Source organism: Hypanus sabinus, chromosome 1 (assembly GCF_030144855.1).
Source record: "Hypanus sabinus isolate sHypSab1 chromosome 1, sHypSab1.hap1, whole genome shotgun sequence".
Classification (NCBI taxonomy): domain Eukaryota; kingdom Metazoa; phylum Chordata; class Chondrichthyes; order Myliobatiformes; family Dasyatidae; genus Hypanus; species Hypanus sabinus.
In genome coordinates this window covers 177,043,719-177,067,888 of record NC_082706.1, presented here as the reverse complement: position 1 = coordinate 177,067,888, position 24,170 = coordinate 177,043,719, and the positions used below count along the sequence as shown (strand labels likewise).

The following is a 24,170-nucleotide window of genomic DNA, read 5'->3' as shown; positions in this document are numbered from 1 at the left end:
GCATCGATATGTTGGTTCCATATTAGGTCCTCAGAAATCTTGACACCCAAGAACTTGAAAGTGCTTATTCTCTCCACTTCTGATCCCTCTATGAGGATTGGTATGTGTTCCTTTATCTTGCCCTTCCTGAAGTCCACAATCAGCTGTTTCGTTCTACTGATGTCTAGTGCCAGGTTGTTGCTGCAACACCAATCCACTAGTTGGCATATCTCACTCCTGTACGCCCTGTTGTCACCATCTGAGATTCTACCAGCGATGGCTGTATCATCAGCAAATTTGTAGATGGTATTTGAGCTATGCCTAGCCACACAGTCATGGGTATAGAGAGAGTAGAGCAGTGGGCTAAGCACACACCCCTGAGGTACATTAGTGTGGATCATCAGCGAGGAGGAGATGTTACCACCAATCTGCACAGACTGTGGTCTTCCAGTTAGGAAGTCAAGGATCCAATTGCAGAGGGTGGTGCAGAGGCCCAGGTTCTGTAACTTCTTGATCAGGATTGTGGGAATGATGGTACAGGTGTCCCCCGCTTTACAAATGTTCGCTTTACGCTACTTCACTTTTACAAAAGACCTCCATTAGTAACCTGTCTTCGCATTACAAAGAGGATTTTCGCTTTTATGAAGATTTCCCCCATATAAATTAATGGTTCTTCGCTTTATGCCATCTTGGCTTAAGAAAGGTTTCATAAGAATGCTCTACCTTTGTAAAGGGGGACACACCTGTATTAAATGCTGAGCTATAGTTGACGAGCAGCATCCTGACGTAGGTGTTTGTGTTGTCCAGGTAGCCTAAAGCTGTGTGAAGAGCCATTGAGATTGTGAATGCCGTTGACCTATTGTGACAATAGGCAAATTGCTGTGGTTTTAAGTCCTTGCTGAGGCAGGAGTTCAGTTTAGTCATGACCAACCTCACAAAAGCATTTTGTCACTGTAGATGTGTGTGCTGCCAGGTGATAGTCATTAAGGCAGCTCACGTTATTCTTCTTTAGCACTGGTATAATTGTTGCCTTTTCGAAGCAGGTGGGAACTTCCACCCGTAGCAGTGAGAGGTTGAAAATGTCCTTGAATCCTCCCACCAGTTGGTTGGCACAGGTTTTCAGAGACCTTACCAGGTACTCCATCGGGACCTTCTGCCTTGCGAGGGTTCACTCTCTTTAAAGACAGTCTAACATCGGCCTCTGAGACAGAGATCACCAGGTCATTAGGTGCAGCAGGGATCTTTAGAGCTGTAGTTGTGTTCTCCCTTTCAAAGTGGCATAGAGGCAATGAGTTCATCTGGTAGTGAAGCATCACTGCCATTCATGCTAATGGGTTTCACTTGGTAGGAAGTATTGTCTTGCAAACCCTACCAGAGTTGTTGTACATCCGATGTCGCCTCCAACCTCATTCGAAATTGTCTCTTCGCCCTTGAAATAGCCCTCCGCAAGTCATACCTGGTTTCTGGTACAGACCTAGAGTCATTTCTGGGGTGCCTAGGGGCGACTCGTGTAGCAGCAGAGCTCTCAATGGATACAATTGAATATTCTCATTTCAGCCTGAAACAGCTTAAAAAGCACAACTGCTTCCAAGGTCAGTACAGTCCAATAAGATGTCTTAATGTGTTTAAACGAACTATTGCTGCTTAAAACTGATGGGAACAATGCTGACTGTGGACAGACTCCTTGCCAGATCCCACGTAGGAAACATGGTTGCAGGTCAGGGACACAAGTGTGCTTGAGGAAACAAGGTTGTAGGCTCCCAATACCAACTATCTTGCTGGCAAATGTTCAGTCTCTGGTGAGGAAAATCGATGATCTCAGAACTAAGGTGCTGAATAAGAGGGACATTTGGACCGTGTGTGTCCTTCGTTTCATGGAATCCTGGTTAACCCCTTCTGTACCAGATGCAGTGATTCAGATCGACGTGTTTACTATACGCTATCGGGATAGATCTATAGTCTCTCTCAAAAACAGATGTTGAGGCGTATGCCTCATAATCATCTCTCCTTGGTGCAGAAATCTATCAGTGCTGTCTAAATTCTGCTCACCAGACCTGGAATATCTAGCAGTAAAGTGCCGTCTTTTTTACCTACCGTGGGATTTCTGGGGTCATTTTGATAGCAGTATACATTCCACCTCAGGCCAATGTCAGTCAGGCTTTAGATGATATGAGCAATGGGATCAACCTGCGTGAAGCAGTGCACCCTATCGCCTTCACCATCGTTTTGGGGGATTTTAACCAGGCTAGTCTGAAAAAATTACTAAGCTATTACCACCAACAGATCTCTTGTAATACCAGAGAAAACAACACACCGGACCACTGTTGCACCACCATCAAGAATGCCTACCCTGCTATTCCACACCCTCATTTCACTACATGGATGGAAATCACAAGGGACATTTACAAAATGGAGAAGATAACAGCATCTGTCAATCATAAGCTGGAACAATTTGATTCATACTGGGGAAAAATGGTTTAACTACATAATGCCTCATATGCCTGATTTTATTCTCACAAATCAATGAATATGTTGTAAATAAGATCACTCCCTACTTGTACATAGTTTTTTACTTTTGCTTGTTTTTTCTTTCCACTCTTTTCTATAATTGTATACCTCAGATAAATACTTTGTGGATATTTGTGATGTATATGATTATATGATATATATGCACAATGTCTGAAATACATCTTAGGGAAATGCTTGTTTGATGAGGAACTTAAAAAAAAATTACCAAAAAAGGAAATGATCTCTAGTCCAGCGGATTACCTTTGATGCACCATCAATAACTTTCGGAGACGGGAGGCGAACGATAGGCTTTTATTAGCTGCAAGAGACCACGATTAGTAGCAAGAGACCACCACACAACATCCTGGAGACTGAGGGAGGAGCAGTGCCTCCAACAGCCTTTATACAGGGGTCTGTGGGAGGAGCCACAGGAACAGTCAGCGGAGGGGCGTGTCCAGACAGGTATATGTAGTTCACCACAACCTGAAGCATCATTGTTTGTACTTTAAAATACTGATTCAAAATGAACTATTTTAGCACCCTGCAGGACAGGGATTTGAGGCAGCAATGCCTACTACTCAGCTGAATTTTGTAGTCTTGCTTGTAGGGAAATAACTACGCATCTTTATGCTCATTAGTTTGCAATGTCTCCTGCTTCCATATGTTACTAATTCATTCCTAACAGTGGATGTTGTACAATGTATTGTTGCCTCTCTTCAATATTTTTATAAACCACTTTTGAGACTTCTCTCTATCCATAACGTAATTGCATAAGATTGTTTTATGTTTTGTACATGAATTTGAGTTTATTGAATAATGATCAGTGCAGGAAACTTGGCTAACAACTTTGCATCCTTAGCTTTAGGGCATTAAAGCAAATAATGAATCTTAATCCATTCAGTCACCACTTTAAGAAATTATTTATTTGAAACTGACTATTTGCCACTAGGACATATGATTAGCAGTTATGGCAATGCAGTTTTTCCCTTTTTGAAGTTTTGTAGAAGTAAGCCACATTAATTTTGCCCTTTTGACAATTGGGGTTTTTTTTCTTAGGAAATTGAAGTTGAGCGGTGACCCATTGGTAGCTGTTATATTTACTTAGTCTAAAACCTTGTGAATTATCAATGATTTTGCCTATAAAGATGAAATTACATTGCAAGTTCACTGTCTCCTTGTATAGAAAAGTACAGCACAGAAACAGGCCCTTCGGCTCATCTAGTATGTGCCAAACCATTTAAATTGCCTACTCCCATCGATCTGCAGCTGCACCATAGCCTTCCATACCCCTACCATCTATGTTCCTATCTAAATTTCTCTTAAACATTGAAAATGAGGTTGCATGCATCACTTGTGCTAGCAGCTCATTCACACGATCATGACCCTCTGAGTGAAGAAATTTCCCCTCATGTTCCCATTAAACTTTTCACCCTTCACCCTTAACCCATGACCTCTGGTTATGGTCCCATCAGATCTCCATGGAGAAAGACTGCTTGCATTTACCCATTCACTGTTCATCATTCTGAATAGACAAAATTTCCACATGGTAGATGCATGTAGAATAAGAGTTGTATCTTTCCATCATTCTTGTCAACTGTGTATGCTAATGATTTATAGCCTTCTCCAAACAAACACCCACCTAATGATCTTTGGATCACATTTTCACTGTACGAACAACTCTGTAGCCTCCACCCATCAATGTTCCAACTCTCTGTCCTGTCTTATCCAGTATTTCCTAGTGGTGGATGGAAAAACCTCAAAGTGGGCACTTACTGTAATGATAAAGAATTAAGCTGTTCTTTAAAAATGAATTTCAGATTTTAAAGACTTTCTGAGGATTATTAATTTTGTACTTTCAGTGTATGCTGGAAAAGGATGGAGGTTGGAATTTTGACATCTTTCTTTTTGACAGATTGACAAATGGTGAGTTAAGTGATTTTGCTCTTCATGAAAATTATGTCAGTCTTCAAATCTGACAAATCAGAACTTATTTGATATATTTAGTTTAAAGATGAATTAATTCTTGGTGGCTAGATCTTGATATATATAATATTTCCACTATAGAGTTTTTTTCCCTAAAGATCAGACCAGAAAGGGGTTAAAGAAGTTGTTTGTGACAATGTATGTGCACCTATAACTAGTTAGGCCAAGGATCCACAGCTAATTTGTCATTTCATTTTAAGCATAGAAGGATCAATTAAGGGATTTATGTCTTGATTCAAAGCCTACTAAAACAAGCATGCATATTAAGCATATTCCATAACATATTCCCCAAAATTCTGTAATAAGTACAGAATTCAGAAAATTGAAGAAAAATCTGTCCCAGCCTCTCCACCTCTTCTCTTCAGTCATGTGCACAGATCAATACATAAGTAGCTAAATTAATAGCTGTGATCTCAGATTCAGCTTTCCCCAAGGTAACAGCATAGATCGTCCAGAACAAAACCAGTAGACTTGAATTTGTAATACATCTTCCATGAGTAAATGTGCAGATCACTTTTCATTACAGAGCATGTACTAGGGGTATAATTCTATTGAAAGGTGAATTGTAGCACCCAGAAGCTATCATGCAAATTTCTATTCTGACCATGGATGTGCATGGCAAAACTATTTCTTCTGGGCAATTTCCTTTAACTGCATTTTTCAATTGCATTATCTGCAGTCAAAGTTGACTCTGTAGAACGATGGTTCCTAACCTTTTATTCAAATTTTTGCGATGTCATTTTGTCTAGTTAAACATGTTATGATGGTGGTCAATAATCATTTAATGTAAATAATATAATTATGAAATGGTGAGATGAAACTGAAAGTTATTTGTATTGGATTAAATCTATTTATTTTAGCTTTAATGGATTAAGATCTTTGAAATTACAACATGGCATTCTGCAACTTTCAAGGTTCATGGGAAAAAATGTTCCTTGAATGCACAGATTGCATATTGTACCTATATGTTTATGGCATTTTATTTAGCTTTTATCATTTTGGGTGGGAAATCTGGGCTATGATGTCATAAAGAATTGAATAACAACTATTGTTGAAAGCTAATTACAATGTACTTGGAATAGAGAGAGAGGGCCTGTGATATGTCGAATTACTGGGTAAACGAGTAGCCTTTGGGATACTGCAAGTCTATCTTTATTGATGCTTTGCTTCACACTTGAGTGCTTGGTGAGGGTGCTGATGTTTTTTTGCTGATGGGGGCTCATTGCCTTGCTGCTGCTTGTGCGTGGGAGGAGGGAGCAGGTTGGGGGCTTTGGGTTCTAACATTTAATTGTTATTCATTCTTTTCATCCTGAAAAAGAATTTCAGGATGTATGTTGTATACATTTCTGACATTAAATGTACATATTGAAACCTATATGAAATTAACTATATATAGCAATGGACAGCAATTCTGTGGTGGAGCTTGCTGTTGACTCCAATATTCCTTGACTTATTCTCTTTTCCACAAGTACTCAACACTAACATGTTTTTCTTTAAATCTTTGGTAGTCTGAACTTTTCAAAGTAGTAATTTGCTGCAGTGATGAGACTTCTATTGGATAACTAACATTGGCTGTACATATAAAATAAAACGTGATGTGCAAGGGGAACTATTGGATTCCTTGTTTGCTCAGTGTTCTTTGGTACTGTATGTTGCTGTTTAATTGGTGTCTAAAGTTCAGTCATATGCACTTTGGTCTTGCATTTTAGGGGAGAAAGGTAAATTTATACAGAACATTTGTGATGATTGAATTGAATACAAACAAAACTAATATCTGAACGGAAAACAAGAAAATTTGCAGATGCTGGAAATCCAAGCAGTCTACAGAAAATGCTGGAGGAACTCAACGGGCCAGGCAGCATCTATGGAACGGAGTACAGTTGACGTTTCAGGCCGAGACCCTTCGGCAGGACTGGGGAAAAAAAAGCTGAGGAGTAGATTTAAAAGGTGGGGGGGGGGGTCAAGGAAAGTAAAACAAGGTAATAAGTGAAATCTGAAGGGGGGAGAGATGAAATAAATTGCTGGGAAGTAGATTGGTGAAAGAGATGCAGTGTTGGGGAAGGGGAAGTCTGATAGAAGAAGACAGAAGGCCATGGTAGAAAGAAAAAGGGGAGGAGACACAGAGGGAGGTGATGGAAGTGATGGCAGGCAAGGAGATGAGGTGAGAGAGGGAAAAGGGGATGGGGACTGGTGAAGGAGAGGTGGTAGTTTTAGAAGTTTGAGACATAGATGTTCATGCCATCAGGTTGGAGGCTACCCAGACTGAATATAAGATGTTGTTCCTCCAACCTGAGTGTGGTGTCATCACGACAGTGGAGGAGGACATGGATAGACATATGGGAATGGCAAGTGGAATTAAAATGGGTGACAACTGGGAGATGCCACTTTTTCTGGCAGATGGAGCGTAGGTGCTCAGTGAAGCAGTCTCCCAATCTATGTCAGGTCTCTCTGAATACACTGGGAGCACTTGTCGCAGTATATAACCCCAATAATATGACCCCAACAGACTTACAGGTGAAGTGTCGCCTCACCTGGAAGGGCTGTTTAGCGCCCTGAATGGTAGTGAAGGAGGTGATGTAGGGCAGATGTATCACTTTTTCCAATTGCAAGGATAAGTGCCAGGAGAGAGATCAGTGTAATCAGTGTAAAGGGATGAATGGGCAAGGGAGTCGCATAGAGAGAGATCCCTGTGGAAAGCAGAAAGTTGTGGAGGGGGGGCGGGAAGATGTGCTTGGCGGTGGGATCCCGTTGGAGATGGTGGAAGTTGCGGAGAATTGTATGCTGGAAGTGGAGGCTGGTGGGGTGGTAGGTGAGGACAAGAGGAACCCTATCCCTGGTAGGGTGGTGGGAGGATAGGGTGAGAGCAGACATGTGAGAAATGGAAGAGATGCAGTTGAGGGCAGCATTAATGGTGGAGGAAGTGAAGGCACTTTATTTGAATGAGGACATCTCCTTTGTTCTGGAACGAAAAGCCTCATCCTGAGAGCAGATGTGGCAGAGACGGAGAAACTGGGAGAAGGGGATGGTGTTTTTACACATAATGGGGTGGGAGGAGGTATAGTCCAGGTACAGTGGCATGCAAAAGTTTGGGCACCCCAGTCAAAATTTCTGTTACTGTGAAGAGCTAAGCGAGTAAAAGATGACCTGATGTCCAAAAGACTTAAAGTTAAAGATGACACATTTCTTTAATATTTTAAGCAAGATTACTTTTTTATTTCCATCTTTTACAGTAGTTTCAAAATAACAAAAAAGGAAAAGGGCCCGAAGCCAAAGTTTGGGCATCCTGCATGGTCAGTACTTAGTAACACCCCCTTTGGCAAGTATCACAGCTTGTAGACGCTTTCTGTAGCCAGCTAAGAGTCTTTCAATTCTTGTTTAGAGGATTTTTGCCCATTCTTCCTTGCAAAAGGCTTCTAATTCTGTGAGATTCTTGGGCCGTCTTGCATACACTGCTCTTTTGGGGTCTATCCACAGATTTTCGATGATGTTTAGGTCAGGGGACTGTGAAGGCCATGGCAAAACCTTCAGCTGGCGCCTCTTGAGGTAGTCCATTGTGGATTTTAGGATCATTATCCTGTTGTAGAAGTTATCCTCTTTTCATCTTCAGCTTTTTTACAGATGGTGTGAAGTTTCCTTCCAGAATTTGCTGGTGTTTAATTGAATTCATTCTTCCCTCTACCAGTGAAATGTTCCCCATGCCACTGGCTGCAGCACAAGCCCAAAGAATGATCGATCCACCCTGGTGCTTAACAGTTGGAGATGGGTTCTTTTCAAGAAATTCTGCACTCTTTTTTTCTGCAAACATACGTCTGCTCATTGCAGCCATAAAGTTCTATTTTAACTTCTTCAGTCCACAGGATTTGTTTCCAAAATGCATCAGGCTTGTTTAGATATTCCTTTGCAAACTTCTGGTGCTGAATTTTGTGGTGGGGATACAGGAAAAGTTTTTTCTAGCGACTCTTCCATGAAGGTCATATTTGTGCAGGTGTCGCTGCACAGTAGAACCACTCCAGAGTCTGCTCAATCTTCCTGAAGGTCATTTGCAGTCAAATGGGGGTATTGATTTGACTTTCTAGCAATCCTACGAGCAGTTCTCTCGGAAAGTTTTCTTGGTCTTCCAGACCTCAACTTGACCTCCACCGTTCCTATTAACTGCCATTTCTTAATTACATTACAAACTAAGGAAATGGCTACCTGAAGATGCCTTGCTATCTTGTTTTATCCTTCTCATGTTTTGTGTGAATCATTTATTTTAATTTTCAGAGTGCTAGGCAGCTGTTTAGAGGAGCCCATGGCTTTGGAATTTGCATCACCTGGTCTTTCTTAACGATGACTGTGAACAAGCCATAGCCCTACAAGCTAATTAAGGTCTGAGACCTTGGTAAGAGTTATCTGAGAGCTCAAATCTCTTGGGGTACCCAAACTTTTGCATGGTTCTCCTTTCCTTTTTTTCCCCCACTCTAAAATTGTACAAAACAAAAAAATTACGCTAATCTTGCTTAAAATGTTGGAAAGAATGTTTCATCTTTAACTTTATGACTTTTGGAGATCAGTTCATCTTCTAATCACTTAACTAGTCACAGCAACAGAAATTTTGACCAGGGGTGCCCAAACTTTTGCATGCCACTATAGCTGTGAGTCCATGGGTCTGTAATAGATATCAGTAGATAAGCTGTCTCTAGAGACTGAGACAGAGAGATTGAGAAAGGGTGTGGGGGGGGGGGGGGGAATGTCGGAAATGGACTAGGTAAATTTGAGGGTAAGGTGGAAGTTGGAAGCAAAATGGATGAAGTCAACAAGTTCAGCGTGGTTGTAGGAAGCAGCGTCGATGCATTTGTTGATGTAGTGTGGGAGAAGTGCTGGAAATATATGAATAGAATGTTCAAGTTGCATTTCTTTGTTTTTCAACTGCATTTTCTAAAGGCCTGATCTAGAAAATGGATTTTGCACAGTATTCAAGATTTAGAACTAAGTTACACTGATTTTAGCCATAGCTATGTACTAAAATAAATAGTTTGATTTTTCTATTCTTGCCTGACTTTTTTTTTCTTCTACATAAGTTATTATCTAAATATTAATTTTAATATAAACATTTTGGAATAGAACTTTTTTGAAATCTATGTAGTGTTTTCCTGCAAACACACAAGATGGCAGACCTTGCCTTATGTAGTTTGGTTTGCAATGCAGGCCTGCCTGCCTGTCTTGCTAAGAAATTTTGCTTCAATATATTTAGCTGTGGACTGGTTAATTATTATCATTCAGATTTTAAGTTATTTTGATTTTACAATAGGGACAGCTGATTTTTTTAAACTTTAATGTATTTTAATTGGCCTAGATTTTGCTTTATTGTCTTTATAATAGTTTTAATGCAGCATTGTAGATGATCTTAACACTTATTGCAAAAGTCTCTGAAAGATCAAGATTTTCCATTGCAAAGTTCACAATGGTATTCTTGGTTTTCCTTGTGTAATGTAGTGCCTGTAGTACATTAGTGGCACATTTATCAATCTTCTGCAAGTTGCAGCAGCTACCACTTGGTCTCACAGCTGCAATATCAGCAGCTGTATTTACTACAGTCACCAATGAAAGGATTACGTCAATACATTTAGTGTTCTCACAACTACAGGGGAGTGATGCCAGAAAATAAATGGATACAGTGAAAAGGTGGTAGTACCATGCTTTGTGGGGAGAGGGGTAGGGGTTTAGAGATTTGGACCGGTTTGTTGAAGAACAGTTGCCTGCAGGAGAAGCTGTACTTGTGGCTAAGTGCCATGCTTAGCCAGGCCTAGTCAGGCCTCTTGGTTGGAGGAGTAACACCAAAGGACTGCAATCTATGTAGGCTTGCATTTTTGTAGGGAAGCCCTATCTAACCAGGTTGTGAACCGCTATTTCAGGTTGTAGCAGGTCACAGTCTCAGTAAGAGTAAAGAATGTGGTTTGAGTGTAGCTCTTTTAATAGCACAACTGCAGGAAAAGCAAGATTAGAAAGATGTGATTGTTCTGTGAATAAATGTTTTAAAGGCTAATGAGGTTATATCATGTGGAAGATGAATTTCGCAAATTGAACTGGGGAGTCTAGAATGGAAGCAAAATGCTAGGGCAAGCAAAGATCTCAGAAAAGTCTGGAGTTGTTCTATGTTCTAAAAGTCAGGAGTAGTATTTCCTGACTGGCATTGAAACATCCAACAGATTGGTGTCTTTTGCCATTTTCACGTACATAGCATTGTAATAGTGTTAAGCAGTTTACAGATTAATCTCTGCTGCCTATCCCCAAGCTGGATGACCAACACGTCCTTTCTGCTTTATTCCTATGTTTAAAGATTTGGCTAGACACCCTGCTGAAAGGAAAGCATTGCCATTAAAGTATCTGATTGAAAGCTTATAGTCAGGGTGTATCCGAACTGCTAGGCATTAGCAATCCAATGCAATTGAAAAATACTTCAATGGACTGGCTAATGTGCACTGGAATGGATGTGTACATCAGCCTTCTAAAGTGAAGAAATGCTCCAAGCATGGTTTCTTTCAAAGGTAATCTAATCATTCAAAGGTCCATTTATTATCAAAGTATGCAACACTGAAATTCTTCTCCATAAAGCCATATAGCCAAGAAAGAAAAGAATAGCAGCATGATCATTGATCCCCAAATCCCCCCTCATTGCAGGAAAAACAAAAACAGAATTGAGATAGACACATTGACCGCCCCTGCAATACTCCTCCCCTGCACACACAAAAAAAAGAAAAAGATTGAGTGAAAAACAAAGAATATAAAAAACTTTAAACCTGGGGGTGGGAGGAAGAAAAAGTTTATAGTCCAATTCATATCCAAAACGCAGAAAACTTGGGTAGCATTATCCAGGAACAGTGACAGGCTTTTCCCTCTCCGTAGAAGAGTGATCCCATCAGCAATCAAAAGGCGGTCTCCCCTCTCCATGGCAGAACATTTTTCTCTCTCTTCTCCCCCCACCTCCAAGGGGTCAAAAGTTAGTCTCCTCTTTCAGCAGCAGAGTGATCCCACCTGTAACATAAGGCATTATCAAATCAGTTCAGGCTTGATACAGAAACAGAACAATTTTCAAACCTTGCTGCTTAAAAGTTTGCATCCAGTGCTATCAGTATTTGTGTGTGAGCTTCTGAAGGTTCTCGCATTACATTAAATTATTGCTACTTGAACTGGTATTGCTGGAGGCATTCAGCAGATCAAGGAGCACCCCTGGGAAACGAACAGTCAACATTTCATGGCATGGATCCTTCAAAGTAAGAAACAAACATGTTTTAAATTGTGGAGAGTAGGAAGGGTGGAGAGAAGAGAGTGTGACAGGATGCTTAACAGGGTGCAGACCAAACTTGTTTAAATAATAATTTCTTTTCAAAACCAGTCATTAGAACTGAGAGAAAAAAAAACAAAAACAAAGATTTAGCCACATATGAAGAGAACTGAAAATAAAAGTATGGTTAGCTGAAATTGTTAAATTCAGTATGTCCTGAGGACTGCAACGTGTTCAGGTGAAAGAAGAGCTGCATCCTTAAGCAAAGTGGGAGGCAGAATAGAAGGAGATCAGAGTGGGATGCAGGATTAATTTGATAGGTGAGTTGAAGCTCAGGTGTTTGAGTTGCAAAAAGAATGGAGTTATTGTTCTGAGTTCGGATTGTGTGAACTAAATAGAAATTAATGTCAAGAAGTGTGAATGAGTTGCTACTTCACCCTGTTTGGACCTTTGGTGGGTGGTGGGACAGAAAGGGATAAAAGAGCAGGTATTGTATCCTGTGTGGTTACATGGAAACATAATGTGAGGAAGAGTTGCTGGGAGAAATGGAAGCGTGAAACATGAAGTTCTCCAGGATTTTGAGAGGGGAGAAGATGTATCTAATATGGAATCTTGATGAAAATGATGTATGTTAGAGGATGATCCAGTTAATGTGAAAGCCTTGGGGATGGAAGGTGAGGGCAGGAAGAATCCTGTCCTTGTTCTAGTTTGGAGAAGGGATGTGATTAAATATGTGAGAAGTAGAGCTTTAGAGCCCTGTCAACAGTGGTGGAGGGGAAAACATTTCAAGATACTGGTTTGGTAAGTCTTACATTATCTGGGTTTTTGGTATGTTGCAGATAAAGAAACTGAGATAATGCAGTAGTCCTTGCACTGAGGAGAGTATAGCCTAGGTGGGGGTCTTGCGTGCTTATATTGAATATTGGTAGCTATCTTGCCCCCTGAGATGGAGATCAAGATGTCAAGATAGGGAAGAATCAAATGTGCACCATTTGTAATTGGCAGCAAAGTTAATGGAGGGGTGCAAAAGGATTTCACTTTTCCCTTCCCTGAATCCTCCAAATGCAATGGTGATTTCCTTTGTGAATATCAATTATTCATTTAGGTCTATGCCTATACCTTTTGGTTCCATGCATAGGTTGCCCAGTTCTGTTTTCCTGGTTATTCTTTTGCCCTTAATATATTTAAAAACCCCTTCAAAATTGCCTTAATCCTGTTAGCAATATTTTGTGGCCTCTCTTTGCCCTGCTTATTTCCTTTGTAAGTACTTCCCTACACTTTTTCTAACCTTGATGAGCCTCCCCCTTCTTTGGACCTGTTAGGCATTACCTACACAAACTGTACAGAATACAGTGCAAGTAGAAAACAAATACATGGCTCCTACATAGACTTTAGCAAGTGTATTCACAAGGACCCATATGGTTGTGTGGTCTAGAAGGTTCGATCACATGGGATTGTGGGTGAGCCAGCCAGGTAGATATAAAATTGGCTTGGTGGAAGAAGTCTGAGTATGCTAATAGAAGGTTGTATGTATGTAACTATCTATTAATCAATCAACCAATTAATTATTTATATATTTATTCTGCAGACTGGCAGAATGGTGTTTGTCATGTATTTTAATGATCTGAATTAGAATATAGATGATATTAAGCCTGCACCAAAATAGGACTAGTGGACATTGAAGGAAGCTGTCTAAAGCTGCAACAAGATATTGATCAACTGGGAAAATGGGCAAAGTAATGGCAGATGAAATTTAATTTAAGTGACGCTGAACTTAGCAGGACATGCACAGTGAATAGCAGAACCCTGGGTAGTGTTGTTGAACAGAAAGACCTAGGAGGTAAAAGTGCATAGTTCCCGAAAGTGGTAACCCAGAAAGTCAGGGTAATGAAAAAGGCACATGGTATGCTTGTCTTTATCAGTCATGATTTTAAATACAGAGGTTTAAAAAGTCATGTTACAATCACTTTGGAGTATTTTGTGCAGTTCAGCTCACCACAGGATTTGATTAAGTAAGAAGGGTTTTAGAAAAGATTAACAAGGATATTGCCTGGATTGGAGGGCTTGAATTATCAGGTAGCATCAAATAGGCTGAATCTATACTCTCTGGAACGAAGAGGCTGAGAAATTACAAGATTGAAGTGTGTAAAATTTTTATGAGAGGCAGGTAGGATAGATAGCCAGAGTTTGTTTCAATGGTAGAAGTATCTAAAGTTAGAGGAAATAGGTTTAAGATGAGAGTGATGCCTTAAAAAGAATCTGAGTGGTCAATTTTTCACACAGTAGATAATAGCTGGAGTGAGTTGTCAGAGGAGGTGGTAGAGACAGAGACAGCAACAACATTTAAAAGACATCTAGATTGGTACTTGAATGCACAAGGCATAGAGGGATATGTAATTAATGCAGATAAGTGGGATTTTTATAAGTAGGACCCCTTTCTATGCTGTTCAACCATATGGTTCCTTTTCTCTATTCATCCAACCAGCTACAGAGTTTTTGGCTATCATGCTTACAGGAATATTTTGGCCCTGAACTCTCATTATTTTTCTTTGAATGATTCCCACTTTCAGATGTAGAGCAAGTTAATTTTTATTCTTGATCCATCCATATGCTTTTCTGTATTTACTTTTAAATACAGGTATACAGTTTTGGTTACCATCTCCCACTGATACTTCCCCACTGATAACTCCTCCTTCCTTGACAGGCTACACTTCTGAATTAAGGTTGCCAAGGAACAGAAAAGGCACTTTAGTATTGCTTTAGAATTATTAAATGCCCAAAGTAATTTTTTTGTTAATAGTTGAATAAACATTGAATATCCTAAAAGGACACAATCTGAGAATGTAAAGAATTTGCTTCAAACAAATGGAAATGTTCCCTTGTTAGAAGTGTGAAACCTATTCCAGATTTAGTTGTCAGGGCCTTCATTTAGCATGGAAAATTATCAATTGAAAAACATTATAGATTGGAAAAAAAACTAATTCTTATTGCGTTGTCAGGAAGTTGGATTCATGAAAAACATTCATGTTGTAGGTATCACATGGGAGAAATAACAAAACATTGTTTTAACAGTTGCCATGAAATAGCATAATTTGATTGTGCTGTTATATACATTGGGGGAGGAGGGAGGAAAGAGGTAAGGTATTGATAAGTGCCAGAGGGTTTTTACCAATTCGGAGCTAAAGAATGCAGAACTGTTTGTGAAAATAGCTCAAGTGAATCATTGTGCTTTTTGTTCTATAACTTTGAACCAAATTTTCTAGAAATTCAAGATTTGATTTATGTGGTTTTATTTCTTTCGAATTTAAGTTCTTGTTTTTCTTTCAAAATGCAGATCTTTAGCATGGAAATTATGGAAAATAGTACCATAAATGGTAGCTTTGAATTGAGAGCTAAAAATGCTTGAATTTGATATTTTTCTTAGAAATTTCTATGTGCAACAGTGAAATGAGTGTCAAATAATTACAAAGTAGTTCTTTTTTACTACTGACAGGAAATAGTCTGATTACTTTGACCTTCCACTTATTTAAATACCATGGACTTATAGAACATTTCAGCTTAGATTTGGTAAAACTGCGTCGACTTTTGGGTAAGTAACCTTTGTTTTACCAGATGTCTTTTCTGTATTTTTCCGTTTGATAACCATGTAACATATTAGAATATTAGATATGTACAGCATTGAAGGCCACTTTAATCCATTGTCTATCCCTACTCTGGAAATCACCACATGATTAAACAAGAAGGGGTTTAGAAAAGATTAACAAGGATGTTGCCTGGAATGGAGGGTTTGAATTATCAGGAAGCATTGGATAGGCTGAGTCTATGCTTGCTGGAGGGAATTTCAAATCCAATTTTCTTGACCTTTCCCAACAATCTTGCAAGTCATTCTATCTCATTTTCTGTTCCCCATGTGAAAGCCCTGATTTCTGATTAAAAAAAAACACTATTTCTCACATTTCCCTTATTTATTTTCTAAAGTTTTCAACTAATATCATTTAGTCCTTGAATCATCTACTAATATTTCTCTTCTGAATCGTGTGTAAAGCAGTCATGATCTTGAATAAGACCGTAAGATATAGACCATTCGGCCCATCGAGTCTGCCCCGCCATTCAATCGTGGGCTAATCCAATCCTTCCCTGCCTTCTCCCCAAACCCTTTGATGCTCTGGCTAATCAAGAACCTATCTATCTCTGCCTTAAGTACACCCAGCGACTTGGCCTCTACAGCCGCTTGTGGTAACAAAATCCACAGGTCTACCACCCTCTGACTAAAGTAATTTTTCCGCATCTCTGTTCTAAATGGATGTTCTTCAATCCTGAAGTCATGCCCTCTTGTCCTAGACTTCCCATCCATGGGAAATAACTTTGTCATATCTGATCTGTTCAGGCCTTTTAACATTTGGAATGTTTCCATGCGATTGCCCCCCCCCCTTCATTCTCCTGAACTCCAGGGAATACAGCCCAAGAGCTGCCAGACATTCCTCATACAGTAACCCTTTCATTCCTGGAATCATTCTTGTGAATCTTCTCTGAACCCTCTCCAATGTCAGTAAAATAAGGAGCCAAAAACTGCACACAGTATTCCTAGTGTGATCTCACGAGTGCCTTATAGAGCCTCAACATCACATCCCTGTTTTTGTATTCTATACCTCAAGAAGTGAATGGCAATATTACATTTGCCCTCTGCACCACCGACTCAATCTGGAGGTTAACCTTTAGAGTATCCTACATAAGGACTCCCAAGTCCCTTTGCATCTTTGCATTTTGAATTCTCTCCCCAAAGTCTGCCTGTTTATTTCTTCCATCAAAGTGCATGACCATACACTTTCCAACATTGTATTTCATTTCCCACTTCTTGTTGTCCTCAACAATACCCGATCCTCCACCTGTCTTTGTATTTTTGGCAAATTTAGCCACAAATCCATTAGTCCCATAGTCTAAATCATTGACATACATTGTAAAAAGCAGCGGTCCCAACACTGACCCCTGTGGAACTCTATTGGTAACCGGCAGCCCTTCATTCCCACCCTCTGTTTTCTGCAGATCAGCCAATGCTCCACCCATGCTAGTAACTTCCCTGTAATTCCATGGGTTCTTATCTTTCTAAGCAGCCTCGTGCAGCACCTTGTCAAAGGATTTCTGAAATTCCAAGTATAATACATCTACTACATCTCCTTTGTCTACCCTGCTTGTAAGTTCCTCAAAAATTGCAGTAGGTTAGTTAGGCAGGATATCCCTTTCAGGAAACCATGCTGGCTTTGGCCTATCTTGTCATGTGCCTCCAGGTACTCTGTAATCTCATCCATAATAATCAATTCCAACAACTTCCCAGCCACTGATATCAGGCTCACAGGTCTATAGTCACCTTTCTGCTGCCTCCTACTCTTCTTAAATTGTGGAGTAATATTTGCAATTTTCCAGTCATCTGGTACAATGCCAGAATCTATCGATTCTTGAAAGATCATTGTTAATGCCTCTGCAATCTCTCCAGCTACTTCCTTCAGAACCCGAGAGTACATTCCATCAGGTCCAAGAGATTTATCTACCTTCAGACTATTAAGCTTCCTGAGAACCTTCTCTGCCGTTACTTTCACTGCACATACTTTGCTTCACTGACACTCTTGGATGTCTGGTATACTGCAGATTTCTTCCACCATAAAGACTGATGCAAAATATGCATTCAGTTCCTCTGCAATCTCTGCATGTCCCATTACAATATCTCCAGTGTCATTTTCTATTGGTATTATATTTACCCTTGACTTTTTTACCCTTTATATATTCTAAAAAGCTTTTAGTATCTTCTTTGATATTAGTCACCAACTTCCTTTCGTAATTCATCCTTTTCTTCCTAATGGCTGTCTTAGCTTCCTTCTGCAAATTTTTAAAAGCTTCCCAATCCTCAATCTTCCCACTAGCTTTGGCTTCCTTGTATGCCCTCTCTTTTGCTTTTATTTTGGTTCTGATTTCACTTGTCAGTCATGGTAGTGTCCTCTTCTGCTTGAAAATTTCTTCTTATTTGGAATATATCTGTCTTGCACTTCCCTCATTTTTCTCAGAAACTCCAGCCATTGCTGCTCTGCTGTCCTTCCTGCTATTCTTCCTTTCCAGTCAACTTTAGTCAGTTCCTCTCTCAGGCCTTTATAATTTCCTTTATTTCACTGAAATACTGACACCTTGGAAATGAGCTTCTCAAATTTCAAAGTGAATTGGATCATACTGTGATCACTGTTCCCTAAGGGTTCCTTAACCTTAAGCTCTCTTGTCACCACTGGATCATTGCACAACACCAAATCCAGCAAAGCCAATTTCCTAGTGGGCTCAACAACAAGCTGTTCTAAAAAGCCATCCCTTAGACATATTACAAGTTTTCTCTCTGGAGGTCCAGTACTGACCTGGTTTTCCCAATCCATTTTCATGTTAAAATCCCAAACGATCATGATATTGCCCTTCTGACACGCCTTTTCTATCCCCTGCTGTAATTTATAATCCACATCCCGGCTGCTGTTTGGAGGCCTGTATACAACTGCCATTAGGGTCCTTTTACCCTTACCATTTCTTGACACCTTCCCGATCCTATGCCATCCCTTTCTAATGATTTAATATTATTTCTGAAACACAGGGCCACACTGCTCCATCTGCCTACTAACCTGTCTTTCAGATACACTGTATATCCTTGGACATTCAGCTCCCAGTGGCAGCCATCCTTTAGCCAAGTTTCAGAGATGGCCACAATGTCATACTTGCCAATCTGTAGCTGAATTTCAAGATCATCCATTTTATTTCTTATGCTGCATGCATTCGAATATAACACTTTCAGTCCAGTATTTGTTGCTTTCTGTTTTAACTGCTCCACACCTCTAGTGCCCTGTAACTCATCCCACTGGCTGTGATTGTGCCTCATCTTCCTGCCTGTCCTTTCTATCATCTCTGTTGTATGCTATCTTTGATTTATTTGTTTTCCCCTTCCTCAGCCTTATCACTCTGGTTTCCATCCCCTTGCCAAGTTAGTTTAAACCCTCCCTAACAACTCCATTAAACCTGCCTGCTATGATATTAGAGCCCTTTGGGTTCAGGTGTAACCCATCCTTTTTGTACAGGTTGTACCTCCCCCAGAAGAGGACCCAATGATCCAGGAACCCGAAGCCCTGCCCCCTACACCAGTCTCTCAGCCACGCATTAATATATCTGCTTATGCTATTCTTGCGCTCGTTAGCATGTGCAGAAATCCTGAGATTTCTACCTGGAGATCCTGCTTTTCAGCTTTCTATCTAACTCCCTGAATTCTCTTTTCAGGACCTCCTCCTTTTTTCTGCCAATGTCATTGGCACCAACAGGTAGCAAGACTTCTGGCTGTTCACCCTCTCCCTTCAGAATACTCTGCACCCGATCCGAGACATCCTGTACCCTGGCACCTGGGAGGCAACACACCATGCGGGTATCTCTATCAGGCTGACAGAACCTCCTGTTTGTTCTCCTCAGTATGGAATCCCCTATGACTACTGCATTCCTCATCTTCCACTTTCCTTTCTGCACCACAGACTCAGGCTCAGTGCCAGAGACCTGATCGTCGTGGTCATCCTCTGTCAGGTCACCCCCCTCAACAGCATCCAACACAAGATGATAATTACTGAGGGGGATGGCCACAGGGGTGCTCTCTACAATCTGAGCTCTTCCCTTCCCTGACAGTCACCCACCTATCTAGCTACTGCAGCCTCAGGGTGACAAACTCCCTGTAGCTCCTATCTATCTCCTGCTTACTTTCCCTAATACCTCTGTTCTATGTTTTAAAATTAGGTGACAATAATTGGATGCATTAACCTAGTTGTGATCTGACCAGTCAGTGGTGTATACATGTTTGACTTGTCCTCCATTCTTTTGCACTCTGTGGCTCTGTTTACAAGTCCTGAGATCCCAGTGTTTTCTTAAATGTTCTTTGCTGTTCAACTTTAGGGATACATGTTTATAAGTATTTTACTCCTTTTTTTTTGCAATAAATTCTTTGGAACTCTCCCATTTCTGTTTTTTTTTTCTTTTCCCTATTTGGTCATCCAAAATGAATCGTATTACACTTCTGTATATTAAATATCTTCTGCCATATGCCTGCCCATTTTATGTCCCCTTGCTCACTATTTCTAACATTTACTCTTTATCTCATTTCTAAGTTGTGTCCCATCTGAAGATTTGGATATTTTACCCTAGTCACTCATGCTTGTAATTTTTTGGTATCTGAAAAAAACATGGTATTAGTACCCACACAAAATGCTGGTGGAACACAGCAGGCCAGACAGCATCTATAAGGAGAAGCACTGTTGACATTTCGGGCCGAAACCCTGACGAAGGATCTTGGCCCGAAACGTCGACAGTGCTTCTCCTTGTAGATGCTACCTGGCCTGCTGTGTTCCACCAGCATTTTGTGTGTGTTGTTTGAATTTCCAGCCTCTGCAGATTTCCTTGTGTATGGTATTAGTACCATTTGGATCACTAGTAATTAGTATTCTGCAGAGTTTATATTAAAAAAAATCGACTTAATGCAAACCAATCTTTTGTTACCTTCCCCTCATAATTTTTGTGCTCTTATCTACTTCTGAAATTTTGTGGCAGTAAATTCTTCTTTAGTAAAGACCGGTTATTTAGTTTTCCAGGAACATCTTCTGTTATCCTTTGAGCACTTCTTTATTCCAGACGTATCCCATCCCTATCTTCTTACTGTCTGCATGCCACTGGAAGACATTTAGATTTTTTTTACATTATTACATTCCCCTCATAAACCCTCTCTTTACCCATATTATTTTCCTTTTCAATTTTGTCACTTTTCTCTATTAGTCTGGTACTTATTTGAACTACTTAGTTCAAGCCCAAATGGACTGCATCAGAGAAAAACTCTTAAGTCATTGGTCCTAGACCTGTTAAAATGCTTTGCATCCATCCTGAACAGGCTTCTGTCTGCCTGGAATTTGTTCCAGTATACAAGAACTTAAAACCTTCTATCTTGAGTTTAGGCATACATTGATACGCTTGTTCTTATTTTATTCCCACTGAATTGTGATATTTTAGTAATCCAAATATTGCACATGAAGTTCTTTTGAATTTGCCGATGTTAACATAGGTTTTGATGTAAGCCATGATTTTCTTCGCCTCTAGTTACTGAATGTTCTGCACTGTTTCAATCCTGGTACCATGTCTGTCTAGCACTTTGAATCACCTCTGATGTTGTATGAACTGAGTCAGAGGAACTGAACCTGAATATTTTTGTTCAATGAAAAGATTGAGGAATTAGATTACAGTTGTACTGGAATATAAAGAGTCAGGTAAACTAGGTTCAGATCTAGACTTGTAAGTTGGGATTTAGAGCAAGAGAAGGCTGCAGAATGGAGTGAACCTTAGAAGAGACTTGGAAATCAAGAATATTGAAGTCATCGTATTTATGATTTGGGCACTAGTAGGTAAGGAGCACTTAAAATACCTCAAATGAAACCTCCAAATAATGTGTTCTTGATGAATTATAGATGGTGGAGATGTGAAGATCAGAAGGCAAAACACTGTGTAAGAGATGAATTTCTGAGGTGGAACACAACTGTGATGATTTGATCAGCACTTCCAGTGATGGATTGTGTTTGCACTGATGATGTGATGTCAGTATCAAATTAGCATAGAATAACATAAGACCATAAAACATGGAAGCAGAATTAGGCCATTCAGTCTATTGAGACTGCTCTGCATTTTATCATGGCTGATGTATTATCCCTTTCAACCGCATTCTCCTGCCTTTTTGCCATAACCTTTGGGACCCTAATTAAGAACCTATCAACCTCCACTTTAAGTATACTGTACCTAATGACTTGGCCTCCTCAGATGTCTGTGGCAGTGAATTCCACAGATTCACCACCCTTTGGCTAAAGAAATCTCTCCTCTTTTCTGTTCTAAAGGAACATCATTTTATTCTGTGGCTGTGCCCTCTGATCCCAGACTCCCCCACTATAGGAAAGATCCTCTTCATATTCACTCTGTGCTTTCAATATTTGATAGATTTCAATATGGCACCCCTCATTCTCCTAAACTTCAGTGAGTAGAGGCTCAGAGCCATCAAACATTCTTCGTTTATTAATCCTGCAATTGCTGGGATCATTCTTGTGAACCTTCTATGGGTTGTCTCCAATGCCAGCACATCCTTTCTTAGACGAAGAGCCCAAAACTGCTCACAATACTCTAATCATGAACAAGAGAAAATTTGTAGATTCTGGAAATCCAAGGAACACACACAAAATGTTGGAGGAACTCAGCAGGCCAGGCAGCATCTCTGGAAAAGATTGCAGTCGATGTTTCGACTAAGAAAGTGTAAGAAAGAATAAGAAAGTAGGGGGGAGAGGAAGAAGAACCACAAGGTGATAGGTGAATCTGGAGCATGGGAAGGGTGAAGTCTGTGGTAGCGGGTCTGCAGTGAACACATTGTCGAAGAGTCTAGGCAGTAGAGATCAAAGTGAGAGTAGTGAGAGAGGGTTTCACTGAACTCCCATTGAAGGGGGAGATTTAAACTTCTTCAGGGTAGGCATCCCTGGAAGAGACGTTGCTGTGTTGTCTGACCAATGCCTTACAATGCCTCAGCATTGCATTCTTGTTTTTATATTCTAGTCCTCTTGAAATGAATGCTGGCGTTGCATTTGCCTTCCTTACCACTGACTCAAACTTCAAGTTAACCTTTAGGGAGTCTTGCAAAAGAACTCCCAAGCCCCTTTGCCCTCTGATTTTTGAATATTCTCCCCATTTTGGAAAATAGTCTACACATTTGTTCGTTCTGCTAAAGCGCTTGGTCATGCTCTTTACATTGTATTCATTCTACCAACCCAAATCTTTCTGCAGACTCCCTGCTTCCTCAACACTACCTGCCCCTCCACCTATCTTGTATTGTCCACAAACTTGGTCACAGTTTCATTGTCTAAATTATTGACATTTAGTGTGAAAAGAAGCTAGTCACCAGCAGCCAATCAGAGAAGGCCCCCTTTAATCCCACTCTTTGCCTTCTGCCAGTCAGCCTGTCTTCTTGTCATGCTAGTATATTTTCTGTATTACTATGGACTGTGCTTTTGTTTAGCATCCTTGTATGCAGCATCTTGTTAAGGCTTTCTGAAAATCCAAGTAAACAATATTATTGGGGCAAGTTATGTCATGATACTTGTTCTTAAACTTTGTCTCCTGACCTCACAATCCTTTCTGATTTCTGGCTCAGGTTATTTGGTCTTACTCTTGGCCAAGTGTCTGATTGAATGTTATATCCTTACGGTGACTTTGACGTCCCTCACCTCATCCCTGTACCTGGGTCCAGCACCTCTTTTCACTTTGCATTTGACATTGATACAGTAATAAAGATGTGAAGGACATCTCAGCAGTGATTGATACTTTGAGCCTTGGATGCTACTGAATTTTGTTGTGACCGGTCATTGGACAATTTCAGTTGATTCTGGTTAATTGGGACACATCAGGACCAGTATATTTTGGCCTGATTAAGCAGCTGTCTCAATTCATTCAAATTTGTTAAAAAGATGTTAAAAAAAAAACAAATTACAATTTAACTGAATAACTATGTATTTAAATGAAATGCAGAACAAATTGGAAATCTACCAATACCTCTGAGTTAGTCCCTAATAGTTATCAACAGAGAATTTCATTCAGTGTACACTCAGTCTGAAAGCTTGAACTGTGGTGAGTAAAACAGTTCCAAATTGTCTTGCTACTTATTTCTTGTTAACTATTAGTGGCAAACATCACTGCGTTTTGAACACAAACACAAACTGACACTGTATAATAAGTACAGTGTAGTGTCAAGTGCATGTGATTGACACTAGACAAAACCTGTTCAGAAACAGTCTCCTGGTTCATTTATTCCCAAATAAACAAAGGCCGTCCTGGATATTTTCTCAATTAGCTTTTTTTCTTTAAGAGTTGTCCCAAATTGATTAACTTGTCCAGTCCATTGTACTATATATACTCACCCTTTTGTACATTTCTATGTACAGCGTTAGATTTATATACTAATACAAGATTTTAATCAACTTGAGAATGATGAAAATTCATTATTTTTCAGATTTCAGTTTGAAGAAATTCAAAGCATTTAAGAAATTGTCTCTTGAATTTCATTAATATTTCCAAATATTTTTCATGTTTGTGATCAAATAACTTTTTTTCCTCTTTCTGTGCAGTTATGGTTCAGGAGGACTACCACCGTAACAATCCTTATCACAATGCAGTACATGCTGCTGATGTAACTCAGGCCATGCACTGTTACCTAAAGGAATCAAAGGTAAAATAAGTGTCAAATGACTGATACTTTCAAGTTTTCTCCCTTGGCTTTTAAATACAGCCATCAGTAGTATTTAAAACCCATTTGCATTCAACTAATTTTCCTAAAATATAGTGATCTGCTGCTATCAATATTATGTAT

General features: G+C 39.9%; 1 protein-coding gene across 2 annotated transcripts in view; it reads left to right on the top strand.

Annotated features, from left to right (window-relative positions):
- The window catches only part of pde7a (phosphodiesterase 7A), a 134,194-nt gene that overhangs the window by 79,894 nt on the left and 30,130 nt on the right, over positions 1-24,170 (top strand). For both annotated transcript variants that reach the window (XM_059981988.1, XM_059981998.1), the window contains 3 exons: positions 4,347-4,410; positions 15,228-15,323; positions 23,929-24,029. In XM_059981988.1, the coding sequence (XP_059837971.1) occupies positions 4,347-4,410; positions 15,228-15,323; positions 23,929-24,029 (261 nt within the window). The remainder of the gene's footprint in view (positions 1-4,346; positions 4,411-15,227; positions 15,324-23,928; positions 24,030-24,170) is intronic.